This window comes from Lepidochelys olivacea, assembly GCF_965140295.1.
Source record: "Lepidochelys olivacea isolate rLepOli2 genome assembly, chromosome: 19".
In the NCBI taxonomy this organism is placed as follows: Eukaryota; Metazoa; Chordata; order Testudines; family Cheloniidae; genus Lepidochelys; species Lepidochelys olivacea.
This window is the reverse complement of record NC_140429.1, coordinates 19250180-19263121: the sequence shown is the minus strand read 5'-3', so window position 1 is coordinate 19263121 and position 12942 is coordinate 19250180. Positions and strand designations below refer to the sequence as shown.

General features: G+C 41.0%; 1 protein-coding gene across 4 annotated transcripts in view; it reads right to left on the bottom strand.

Moving 5' to 3' along the window:
- Positions 1 to 5155: 5155 nt before the first annotated feature.
- The window catches only part of HNRNPR (heterogeneous nuclear ribonucleoprotein R), a gene marked incomplete at its 5' end in the record, with an annotated part of 49565 nt that continues 41778 nt past the window's right edge, over positions 5156 to 12942 (bottom strand). For 2 of the 4 annotated variants that reach the window (XM_084652427.1, XM_084652426.1), the window contains 2 exons: positions 5157 to 6380; positions 6560 to 6681. In XM_084652427.1, coding sequence (XP_084508553.1) covers positions 5771 to 6380; positions 6560 to 6681 — 732 coding nt within the window. In that variant the 3' untranslated portion in view covers positions 5157 to 5770. Of the gene's footprint in view, positions 6381 to 6559; positions 6682 to 12942 lie in introns of all 4 variants that reach the window. The other 2 variants (XM_084652424.1, XM_084652425.1) reach the window with 2 other exon arrangements.

Below are 12942 nucleotides of genomic sequence, written 5' to 3'. Positions count from 1 at the left end.
AAAGCTCTTAAGCAAACTAAGCAATCTTGGGATCAGGAGGTTTAAAACAAACAAAAGGAAGCACGTCACAAAATGTACAGTCAACTTGTGAAACTTGTTGCCAGAGGATGTTGAAGGCCAAAACTATAACTGTATTCAAAAAAGAATTAGATAAGTTCATGGAGGATAGATCCACCAACGGCCATTAACCAAGATGGTCAGAGATACATGGGTGTCCCATGGCCTCTGACTGCTAGATGCTGGGAGTGGATCACTCAATTGCCCTGTTCTGTACATTCCCTCTGAGGCATCTGATATTAGCCATTGTCAGAAGACAGGATACTGGGCTAGATGGACCATTGGTCTGACCTAGTATGCCCATTCTTATGTTATGCAGGGAAACAGGTATTGCACAAGCCAAGCACAGTACTAACAGGTACTGTACAGGATTCCCACCTCAATCTTGTCAATGAACTTCTATCTTGACATGCAGCACCTTCTATAACTCGTTTCCTCAAAGTTTTGCCAACATACCTCAACTGTGTCACAACACTGTATAGTCGCAGGCTTTCCACGAACAATGCCCATCTGTTCTAGACTGCACGCTGGTTTCGCTAAGTGGTTAAATGTTACCAGGACAGTCCCTAGTTGAGACTTCAACTCATTTTCAGGTGTCTAGGTTCAACAGGGACGTGCACTATGCTCATGCCACCTCTATTTTAGTAAGGTCTCTCAAAACTATGGTTTTGAGTTTAAAAGGCCTAGTGGGAAAAATTATTAATCAGCTTTCTGAGACTGGTGAAGAACCATTTCATATGCTTCCTTAGCTTGTTCCTGATGTACCCAAAATAAGCTTGTTTTAATTCTGGATACACTTTTGAAGTACCTAGAGCCTCCTATGTCTCTAACATCTATAGAATAGTTTGTTTTCAAATATTACACAATACCAAATAATTTGGAAGAGAAAAAAGATCATTTAGCTAAGAAGTCACGCTCACCTCTTGGATATAGACATGATGGATTTAACTTTAAGCATTACCTTTACATTTGGAAACTCTCCGTTGAAATGCTGGCTCTCGACAAATGCTTATAATAAGGCAGAAGAGCCTGGCTCCTCCCTCCACCCCCAAAAGCCCTTTCATCTTACTGAAGAAAATTAGAAAGAAAGTTCTCTTACCGACAACTCCAATGGTTAATGTCCCCTGCGAACCCCACCTAGCAAGTCGACATCATGACATGTCAGGTCAGGGCAGCCTCAACCACGCTTCCCTGATAGTCAGGTAATAAAAGGAAGGAGTTAAAACAGGAAAGTGACACTTACAGGTTTCTGGATAACATCAGAAAATATGATGCAATATATTCTGACTTGTCACTCAGAGCTTCTGGTAACCTCCAAACAAGATGTTAAAATATTTCTCCAGAGGGGCTCAACTACTTTAAAATTTCACAGGTTCCTGACCGATACTCAGTTATTTGACAGATACACCTTGCCCATGTAATCTTTTGCTTTGAAAAAAAAAATTAAAAAAAAAAATACTACGATCAAGATTTTCATTTTAAAGATTAAGATACTCTTTTCTACCCAATAGATTTTAGATGCTAAATTAAAATATACCAGTTTGTCACTGTGGACTTTGTCCAGACAGATTAAGTAAGCCAATTTGTTACACACAAAGCAGCTTCACACAAGTCTTAAGTTAACAGAAGCTCCCTTTTTTTTTTTTTTATATAAAGAGAAACAGGAAAACACGCATCACCCAGTGCACTCTTTCTATAAGGCTCTTGGCCACTCTCACAAATAGTTCACTCGAGTGATTGAGAGCCCAATTTTGTAAGCTGTAGTCATGTAAGTAGCCTTACTCACACAAAATTGTTCTATTTAAATCAATGGGTGAGCCGAGATTACAGATAGGAAATTTTCAGGATTTGACCTATATATAGGAAACAGTAAGAACCCAACCTTGTAGTACTTCACCAAGCAACAACTCCTGTTGAAATGATAGGAGGTTTAGTTTGCATTAGGACTCCAGGATTGGGTGCTTAGTGTAGTACTACTTCTATACTAAGGTGTAACGTTCCCTCACGATACTTTGCATTTGTTTTATTACTAGCCTTATAGCAAGAGTGTTTACTGTATTTTTTATTATTCAAATACAACAAATGGGCTTAGATAATGGGGTCCAAATGCAGAGGGGGCAAAAATATAACCAGGTGTTTATAAATACAAAATCGCATTATTGTGGCTATCTCCTAGATCTTTTGGATTAAGAATTTTGAAAAAATGCTTAAACAGTATGCTTGCTGAAAGATTGTCATCTTGTATCAATATATAATAATGAAATTGAGTCCTGCTAGAATAAATTACAGTACTAGAAAAGACATTTAGCTCTTTGTAAATGAAGACTAACCTTAATGAATTGTTAAAAAAAAAAATTAAGAATTTAACCTTTTCGATGCGAAATTAAGTCTACCAGAACATAACTGCGTTAACATTTTTGCTCAAAAAGTTTTGGAATTACTAGAAATCTGGCAACCTAATTTTTTTTTTTTTTTAAAGTCAAACACCTTCATATCAATGCAGACATTTAAGCAACTGCTATAAATGAGTGATCAAATAATTATAAGAATCCCATTTCATGGCTCCCCCACCAACCCCAGAAGGACACTTGCACGATTGAATTTAAACATGGGTGTGTGAGGTGAAACCCATTTTCAAGATGAAAAATCCTGCCATACATTATTTTCTAACAAATTATGCAGAAGGAAAGGTCAAGACACAGATGTGCAAGAGTAATTTTTTTTTTTAATTTTATTTTATTTACTATTTGGTTCTGTCAAAATGGTACTGGAAAGGTGGTATAAAATTCTTCCTTTGTGTCTGTCACTGAACATGTTATGTTCTTCCATTTTATTATGGTATATTTATGGCAGTATCTTTTGGTGCAGTTCTCTAACTTCAATGTATAATACCACTGATGCGCTAAACTATGGGGAAGAGTCTTCTAAAAAATACGGGTTTTATTTAGAGAGTTTTTGCAAGGTTTAACTGGTGCATTTGGGCATCTACAAGTTGCATAAAGAAATCAATGCAGCTTGTAAATCTTGCAAGTATCAAAATTAACAATTTCATTTTCAATTTGTGTAAAACAGATTACTTCACTTCCAATGTCTATCAAAGCATTAGAATAACTTGTATTTTGGTGTAAAGGTATCCAAAGATGCAGCTTTGTAGTTCAGGCAAACAGTTTTAATGTTATTTCTGTTCCTTGCTATTTTTTGTAACAGATATTAGAGTAACTTTAGCCTTTGTCCCCAAAAACAAACATTTTGACACTTTCCCTCTGTCAAGGGTCTCTAAGCAGTCTGAACTGACCATTAAGTAAAAGTTCTGTTCCTTCCAGGGAGGGAAGGCAGTACTTTAATTTGATTCCAGTTTAGTTTAATCTATACCAGATTTCCTCCCCCCCCCCCCCCATCTTTATAATTTACTAAAATGAAAATACTATTTGGGGATGTGGGATTTTGTTTGGTTACCACAAAGAGATACATCTTTTCATGACAATTACTTTAACTACTTTTTTAGTTTAAAGGTGCCACAAGTACTCCTTTTCCTTTTGCGAATACAGATTAACACGGCTGCTACTCTGAAACCTTTAACTACTATGAAGCCAGACTCTGATAGAAGAGGTTACGATGTATGCTCATGTATTAATAGAATTACAAAGACAGATAGTCACCACAAGCAAAAACCTGCAACCCTTACATAGGCCATACTCCCACTGACTTCACTGCTTGAATAAGGACTACAGGATATGGCCCAATGATTTAAGGCAGGTTTGTATGGTTTTGGGTTTTTTTAAACTGGCATACCATGACTAGAATGAAAGTTAAAAAATGCTTTATGGACTGTTGCATGGCTGATGTTTTCATTGGATCTGTACCCTTTAAGTTAGTACATTGACACAAAGGGCAAACTCATTTTGAGAAGCAGGTATACATTTTCTCACTCCAGTTCAGTCAGGTCAGAAGCCATAAAACCCATGCAAATGTCTACGAGACTCACAAAAAACAAAAACGGTATGTGAGGGAAGAAATAGTCTCTATATTCTGATCTAATACAATTGTTATGAAAGACACCAAACAGCACCGAGAGGCAAAGGGAACGTGTGCCCACTGAAGTTTAATGTCCCCAACAATTTGTGTAATATAGTTTGATCAACATATCTGAGGGAGAGTGTTAATTTGGACATTCCGAAGGTCCGGGAATGATTTTTTTTTTTTTGGTAACAGAAGTTTTAATCCTTTTGTTTTTCTTTCTTGAAAAAGAAGTGTTCACTGGGGTAACAGCACAGCCCAACAGATACAGAATACTCCAAAAAAACATAGCTAGTAATCACCCAGAAAGATGGTGACTAGCATTTTTTTAAATTTAACCCTTTATTAAAAGGTATGAAAATTCTAATGCAAACTGTTCACAATGGCAGATCACTGAAATGCCAGCGACGGAATTAAGCAGAATGTAGAGAACATGTTTGTGTTGTCTGTAGCAAACTCAGTCTATATTGCCACAGCACTTTAACTTACAAGTCTCGACCTTGTCATAAACATTAGCACAAACAAATTTAACCATTTCACCTAAACTAAGACTATTGGGACAGACTGTCTTCCTACATGTTTGTATACCATATAGTACAAAAAGGACAGATACCTATTTCGGGGCTGCTAGAGGCCCCCACAATACATAATAGTAACAAAAAGGAACAGGGGCTAAAAAAATTGCAGTCTCCAAATTCCTTCTCCATATGAGATAATTAAAATTAATAACTGTTAAGCTCTGCAAGAACATTCAGATGCATTTGAACCCTTTCAAAAAGCAAAGTAGTAAGTATCAGAACTAGATGTGATTAGGTTATAGAACACCAATTAAATAACAGTGCCCCCCTTTGGACTATTTGTAATTTCGCCTAGCTTTCAGTCTGATGTCCACAATGCTATATGTTGGAAAGCACAAGAAATTTGAATGAATTTGATCACTCACATAGGCAGTTATACTTTGAAAACAATGTTTCTTCCAAGAATTACCAATGAAATAATGTTTTAGGACACAATTGAATTTGAAATAGGTAATGTTTTGAATAGATTTTTGAGTTTTATTGAAATCTTACATGAACAAGAAATTGGAAATACAATCACATCAAGGAACAAATTGCCACGGCTTTGACGTTTAAGCCAAACAAATTTTGTAGGGCAGATTTTCAAAAAGGTGTGAAGTTATAACAATTTAAAAACACAGTTAACCTACTTCTAGGAATGCAAAACATACAATCATGTTATTTTCAATACAAGAAATCTTAATTTTTTTTGTTTTAATTTCTTAAAACTACTAAGACAAAGCACTAGCTTTTACTTTTATGTACAGCATACTCCTATTGTAGTCTACCCAAAATCCGAAAAAGGAAACTGTCCAAAACCAGAGGTTCTGCAAAATCATGATTGAACAGTGTGCCCATCCTGCTTTTAAACTGCTAAAATGAAGCCTAAAACAATAAAAGCACTGAAACCCCAAATGGAGTTTGGGAATTCTGCAAGCCCAATAATGTCCAAGTGCGTTTATGAAAAAGGAAAATAAAAGACTCGAATATATACACAATAGAGTGATTCTTCAGCCCAATACAAATGGCAGCCAATTGCTACTGAAAGATGAAACATTAAGCCAATTTTTTTTTTAAAGGATGTAGAGCTATAGCCAATTCTATGTTGCCAATATCATTCTCAAGCCCTCCTCACTTGTCTACTTCCACTGTTGCCCATAAGTATCCTGATAAAATTCCTGGTTGTCATTATTGTAACCATAGTTACCGGCATAGTCACCACCTTGCTGGAGCGGCTGCTGAGCGATGGGTTGGGAGCCCCAGTTCTGCTGGTTGTTGGTCTGGCGGCGCTTGGAATCAGGTTGGTTGTACCCATCTGCCTTTCTCTTGCCTCCTACGTTGCCCCCACGGTTGCCCCTGGCTCCACGAGCACCACGTCCTCTCTGCTGCTGTGCAGGACCCCCTCTCCCACCCCTGGCTCCTCTTGGTGGTCCCATGGGTGCCCCCCTCTGTGAATAGCCAGCTCTACCTCTTGGTGGTGGTGCTCCCCGCCCCCTAGGTGGTGGTGGAGCACCTCTCCCACCCCTTCCTCCTCCTCTTCCTCTTATAGCATAGCCATCATCATAGCCATAATAGGGATCTTCATAGCCACCACGGTAGTCATGATAGTCGTAACCATAATAATCATCATAATAATCTTCATAGCCATAGTAATCTGGGGGATAGCCATATCCACCTCTCCCTCCACGACCTCTGCCTCTAATAGGAGGTGGCATACGAGGTGGAGGGTAGTAATAATAGTCTTCATACCTAATAAAAAAAGAAACATGCATTAAATTTGTCTTGTAAGTCTCCTAAACCACCGTTACTTTCTGCTTAAGTTTGACAATATATGGGCTGGGGAAGGACTGCCTCTGTTAGCTTATGTTCTGTAGCAGCATGAAGTTCTGCTATTTGTACATTACAATACTGCAGAAGTGAAGACTTACGCAGTGCTTCTGGAGGCTTGTCTGGCAGCCTGGCGTTCTTTCCTTTTCTTATCTGGTGGTTTAGCTAACACTATTTCAATTTCTTCCCCCTCTATCTCTTTTCCATTCATTTCATTCATGGCCTGTATGAAAGTCAGAAAAACACATTTGAGTTTACTTCCAGTCATCAGAAAAAATTTAAGTCTTTCTAAAAATGTTCACTAGTGTTCCAAAAAAGATGCAATTGAAATTGAAGAGGAAATATAATAAATCCTTTCAGAGATTTCACATTGCAGGATACGTTGAACAAATTAACAGAACTGTCACCCCAAATGTTAACTTCTACATCTATTATGAATTGTTAGGTTATTTGAGCCACCAGAAGTTAAAAACTTCCTTCAACACTCCACTCTTACACTAGTTATAAGGATGACATGTCAATACCATTCTAAATTTTTCTATCATTAACACTGAAACATTTGTTTTGCTCTCCTTGTCTTCGTATGATAAAGTGAAAAACAAAATGAAATTTAAGAGCCCCTCAATAAGAAACCTGATCTTTGCGCAGTCTAGAACTTACTAAAAAGTGAGAAGCAACTGAACTGTACGTTGCATAGACACAATACTCCTATTTTCCTTAAAAAAACATTTCAGATTGGTGTCAGAGTAGCAGCCGTGTTAGTCTGTATCCACAAAAAGAACAGGAGTACTTGTGGTACCCCAGAGACTAACAAATTTATTTGAGCCTAAGGTTTCGTGGGCTAAAACCCATTTCATCGGATGCATGCAGTGGAAAATACAGTAGGAAGATATACCCACCCCCCCATGAAACAATGAGTGTACACTGTAACAAGAGTGATCAGTTAAGGTGAGCTATTACCAGCAGAAGAGGAAAAAAAACCTTTTGTAGTGATAAAAAAGATGGGCCATTTCCAGCAGCTGAGCAGAAACGTGTGATGAACCGGGGGGGGGGGGAGGGGGGGGAGGGGGGGGGAGGAATAAACACGGGGAAATAGTTTTACTTCCTGTAACGACACACCTACTCCCAGTCTTTATTCAAGCCTAATTTAATGGTGTCCAGTTTGCAAATTAATTCCAATTCAACAGTCTCTTGCTGGAGTCTGTTTTTGAAGTTCTTTTGTTGTAATATTGTGACTTTTAGTTGTAATATTGTGCATTTGCTCCAACCCTCCGACAGAGACAAACATCTACAAGATCTCTATCAAGCATTCTTGCAACTACAATACCCACCTGCTGAAGTGAAGAAACAGACTGACAGAGCTAGAAGAGTACCCGGAAGTCACCTACTACAGGACAAGCCCAACAAAAAGTAACAAAACGCCACTAGTCATCACCTTCAGCCCCAAACTAAAACCTCTCCAGTGCATCATCAAGGATTTACAACCTATCCTGAAGGATGACCCATCACTCTCACAGATCTTGGGAGACAGGCCAGTCCTTGCTTACAGACAGCCCCCCCAACCTGAAGCAAATACTCACCAGTAACCACACGCCACAAAAACACTAACCCATGAATCTATCCTTGCAACAAAGCCCGTTGCCAACTGTGTCCACATATCTATTCAGGGGACACCATCATAGGGGCTAATCACATCAGCCACACTATTAGAGGCTCATTCACCTGCACATTTACCAATGTGATATATGCCATCATGTGCCAGCAATGCCCCTCTGCCATGTACATTGGCCAAACCGGACAGTCTCTACGTAAAAGAATAAATGGACACAAATCAGACGTCAAGAATTATAACATTCAAATCCCAGTCGGAGAACACTGCAATCTCTCTGGTCACTTGATTACAGACCTAAAAGTCGCAATATTACAACAAAAAAACTTCAAAAACAGACTCCAGCAAGAGACTGTTGAATTGGAATTAATTTGCAAACTGGACACCATTAAATTAGGCTTGAATAAAGACTGGGAGTGGATGTGTCATTACACAAAGTAAAACTATTTCCCCACGCTTGTTTTTCCCCCCTACTGTTCCTCACACGTTCTTGTCAACTGCTAGAAATGGCCCATCTTGTTCATCACTGCAAAATGTTTTTTCTCTCTCCTGCTGGTAATAGCTCACCTTAACTGATCACTCTCGTTATAGTGTGTATGACAACACGCACTGTTTCATGTTCTGTGTGTGTCTCTTCCTACTGTATTTTCCACTGCATGCATTCGATGAAGTGGGTTTTAGCCCACGAAAGCTTGTGCTCAAATAAATTTGCTAGTCTCTAAGGTGCCACAAGTCCTCCTGTTCATATTTCAGATAGATGCACAGAAGCAAGTTCTCGACTACAGATATGAACAGCATGCCCACCAAAAAAACCACAAACACCTATGAAAACCTGATTTGCATCCACATCAGGCATCTGTACACAGAAAGGTAGTCTTCAGCTTTACCAGACATGTGCACACTGACTACACTTAAAAGATCGGTCCTCTCTCTGAAAAGTATAGGGTAAAAGACGAGCAGAAGGCCATTCTGCTAAGACAGGAATGGCCAACCCGTGGGTCTGGAGCCACATGCGGCTCTTCAGAAGTTAACGTGCAGCTCCTTGTATGGGCATCGACTCTGGGGATGGAGCTACAGGTGCCAACTTTCTAATGTGCTGGGGGATACTCACTGCTCAACCCCTGGCTCTGCCAGAGGCCCTTCCCCCACTCCACCCCTTCCCACCTCCTCCCCCAAGATTGCCATGCCCTTGCTCCTCCCCCATCCCCCCCAGAGCCTCCTGCACACCACAAAACAGCTGACTGGGAGGTGCTGATTGGTGGGACTGCCGGTGGGTGGGAGGTGCTGGGAATGGGGGAGCTGATGGTGGGCTGCTGACATATTACTGTTGCTCTTTGGCAATGTACACTGGTAAATTCTGGCTCCTTCTCAGGCTCAGGTTGGCCACCCCTGTGCTAAGAGATCCCCAGGCAAATGCTGCCCATGGAATCCGCCAGGGATGCTCCACAGCCAAAAAGAAAAGTGAGCCAGTTGTAACCTCCAGAAGTCACACAGGGTTGTGGCTGGAGGGTGGGAAAAGGATCCCTGTGAAAGGGAGGACTTAAGGGGATCTTGGACAGTGTTTATTGTGATCTCTTAAACCTTACTTGAAAGAGGAATCCAACATTTTGGAGAAAGAAAATCTCAGTAATTGAAGTAGACATATAAAAAAACAACTGAAATCTGACTAAATATTTCTTCTGTTCTCATTTGCTCAAACTGTATTCTTGATTTAATGTCATTTGACTAGTTCTCCTGGGCAGTAATTTCTATAAAACACAGCTCCCTTTTGCTTAATTAAAACAGACTCTCTTAATGTATAAGCAACTACAGGATAGAGGTAAACAGGTGTTCTCACAACAAAATTTTTGGTGGACTCAGAGTGCAGCCACCAACTCTCACTGGTGACTGCTCTGACAAATTTTCCTAAAATACTTAATTAACTTTAGAGAAAGCAAATAAATATGCACATATACATGTCCTAATTGTAATTTATTTGTGATGGGGATTTTTTTTTTCCCAGAATCAATAATAAAACCATCCCATCAGGCCCCGCTCCTCTCCTCCCTCCCCCATTGTCCTGAGCTCCCTTCCACAGCCTCGCACCCCACGTTCAGCCCACTCCTTGCCACTTGGCCAGGGAACCCGGTAAGGCTGGCCCTACTGAAGCCCCCTCCCCAGAGTCCCACAGCTGAAGCCGGGCGGTGGGGGCCCAGAAGCCCGCCTCTAGCTGAAATCGGGGGAGGGGAGCTGAAGCCCTCTCCAGAGACCCTGGGCGCTGTGGCAAGGAGCCACTGCTTTGCCCCCTCCCCCATTCATGCCCAGGAGGCTGTTGTGGCCTCAAGGAAAAACCCCTGGTGGTGGCATGCAGCCACAGTGGCCACATTTAAGAAATGCTGAGCTTTGATGGAAAGGAGCTGTACAGGTGAGCCGCATCATACGCGCATTTAACTTACGCGAATTCAACTATACACGCTCTGCAAAAGAAAAAAAAAAAAGATACCTGTAAATAGTGCGGGCGATTCCGCCCACCATTCCACTCAATGAGCGTATGCCCTGGAGTGAGCGTGAGATGGGGAGACGTGAATCTGCTGTTCCCTCAGTCGGTCTCAGTTTCCACATGCTTCTCATAGTGTGAGCATCCCGCCGCGCTGAGTGTGATTCTAGTGTTTAAAGATACATATTTTTCATACAACATGGCCCCTAAATGCAAGCCAACTACTTCATCTGGTGCTCAACTGAAGAAACAGCGATCTGTTCCAACGCTGGAGGAAAAACTGACTGTGTTGGACTTACTGAGAGACCATATGTCAGTCTCCAACATGGCACGTAAATATGGCTGCAACGAATCTAGCATCCGTGCCATCAAGATTCGAAGAGAAATTCGTCAAGCCATGGCATCAAGTGCTCCAATAACTACTAAGGTGACGAGCCAGGTGCATGATAAGACTTTAGTGAAGACTGAAAAGGCATTAAACTTATGGCTGGAAGACATGAACCGTAAACGTGTGCCTATTGATGGCAACACGTTGCGAGAAAAGGATCTTAGCTTCTATGCGCTGTTCAAACCTCCTGCCGAAGAGGGACAGGCTTCTGATGAGAAGGAATTCAAAGCCAGCCAAGGTTGGCTTAACAGTTTTAGGAACCGCTTCAACCTCAAAAACATGCAGACTACTGGTGAAGCTGTATCTGCCAATGAAGAGGCAGCAAAAGCCTACCCTGAACAATTAAAAAAAATCATAGAAGAAGAGGGCTATCTTCCGGAACAAGTTTTTAATGCTGATGAGACTGGGCTCTTCTGGAAAAAAATGCCCAATTGCACTTACATTTTGAAATCAGAAAGACAAGTCCCTGGCTTCAAAGCAGCTAAACACCATGTGACTGTGTTGTTTTGTAGCAACGTGGCTGGGCATTTAATAAAGCTGGACTTGCTCTACAGGACTGCAATTCCCTGTGCAATAGAAGGCAAGAACAAAAATCTCCTGCCTGCATTCTTGCAATCAAATAAAAAGGCTTAGGTGACGGAAGCATTATTTCTGGATTGGTTCCAGAGTGTTTCATTCTGGAGGTCAAGCAGTACCTCGAAGAGAAAGGACTAGACTTTAAAGTGTTGCTGATCGTAGACAATGTTCCTGGCCACCCTGCAGCACTCCGGTTTGCGCATAACGATGTTGAAGTCATCTTTCTCCCTACCAATACCACCTCCATCCTCTCGACCAAAGTGTGATTCGCTGTTTCAAGGCCACGTACATGAGGTTTACGTTCTCACGGATATGTAGTGCTATGGATGCTGATCCCAACCTTAATGTGATGGAGTGCTGGAAGTCCTTCAACATTGCCAATTGCCTCACTTATATTAAACAGGCAATGGATCGCAATCAAGCCTGAAACAGTCAATGCATGTTGGCGAAACCTATGGAAAGAACGTGTGGATGATTTTAAGGGTTTCCCGACCATTGACAAAGAAGCGAAACGCATTGTTCAGGTGGCCAGGCAAGTGGGTGGTGATGGCTTCGTCGACATCCTTGAGGAAAAACTGAAGAATTGAGAGCCATAGAGAAAAACTGACTAATGAAGAGTTAGAGGAACGATGAAATTGTCTACAGAAGATGACAACAACGAACAAGAAGAGCCAGCAAGTTGGAATCTTCATAAATTTACTCAAGCGTTCCAAGCAGCGAAACACTTGAATGATTTAATTTCTGAATATGATCCCTCTATGGAACGAAGCCTCAAAATCACATGTAGTATTACGGACTATTTGAGACCGTATCAAGAAATGTTTGAGCAGCTCAAGAGACAATAGCGACAGTTGCCGATCACCATGTTTTTCAAGGAAAAACAACCAGCAGCAGATGAGCCTACGCAATCAACTTCGAGCTGAACCAGAGCCAACCACTTCATCTACAACTCTCTCCGTCACCCAAGCTCTCCATCACCTCTGTCTCCTGGATCGACATCAAGCCCTGACAACCCCCTGTAATTACCCCCGTAATTAAAAAAATACAGTACTGTAAAATTATATTTGGCATATATACGCTTTATTACATACTGTACACATACATTTATACATATTATTGTACAGGGTTGTATACACAAAACCATGTACAGTATACTGTACTTTATGGGTGATTTAAGGGATTTTCAAGGGTAATTTTGACTATACGTCATTTTCACTTTTAGAACCTAACCCCTGCGTAAGATGCGACTCCACTGTATCCTCATCCCCAGGCATTGGCTCAATAGTAAAAAGCTGAGTGCCTGTTCAGCAGGCTATTGCCAAAAGCTACTTATGAGGAAATGAATCTGCAGCCACCATGCACATTGCTCCAGACATTGGAAGCAGAGCAAGGGCTCAAGTGGATAAGTCAGCAAGCTTCTTCCGACCTCCCATCA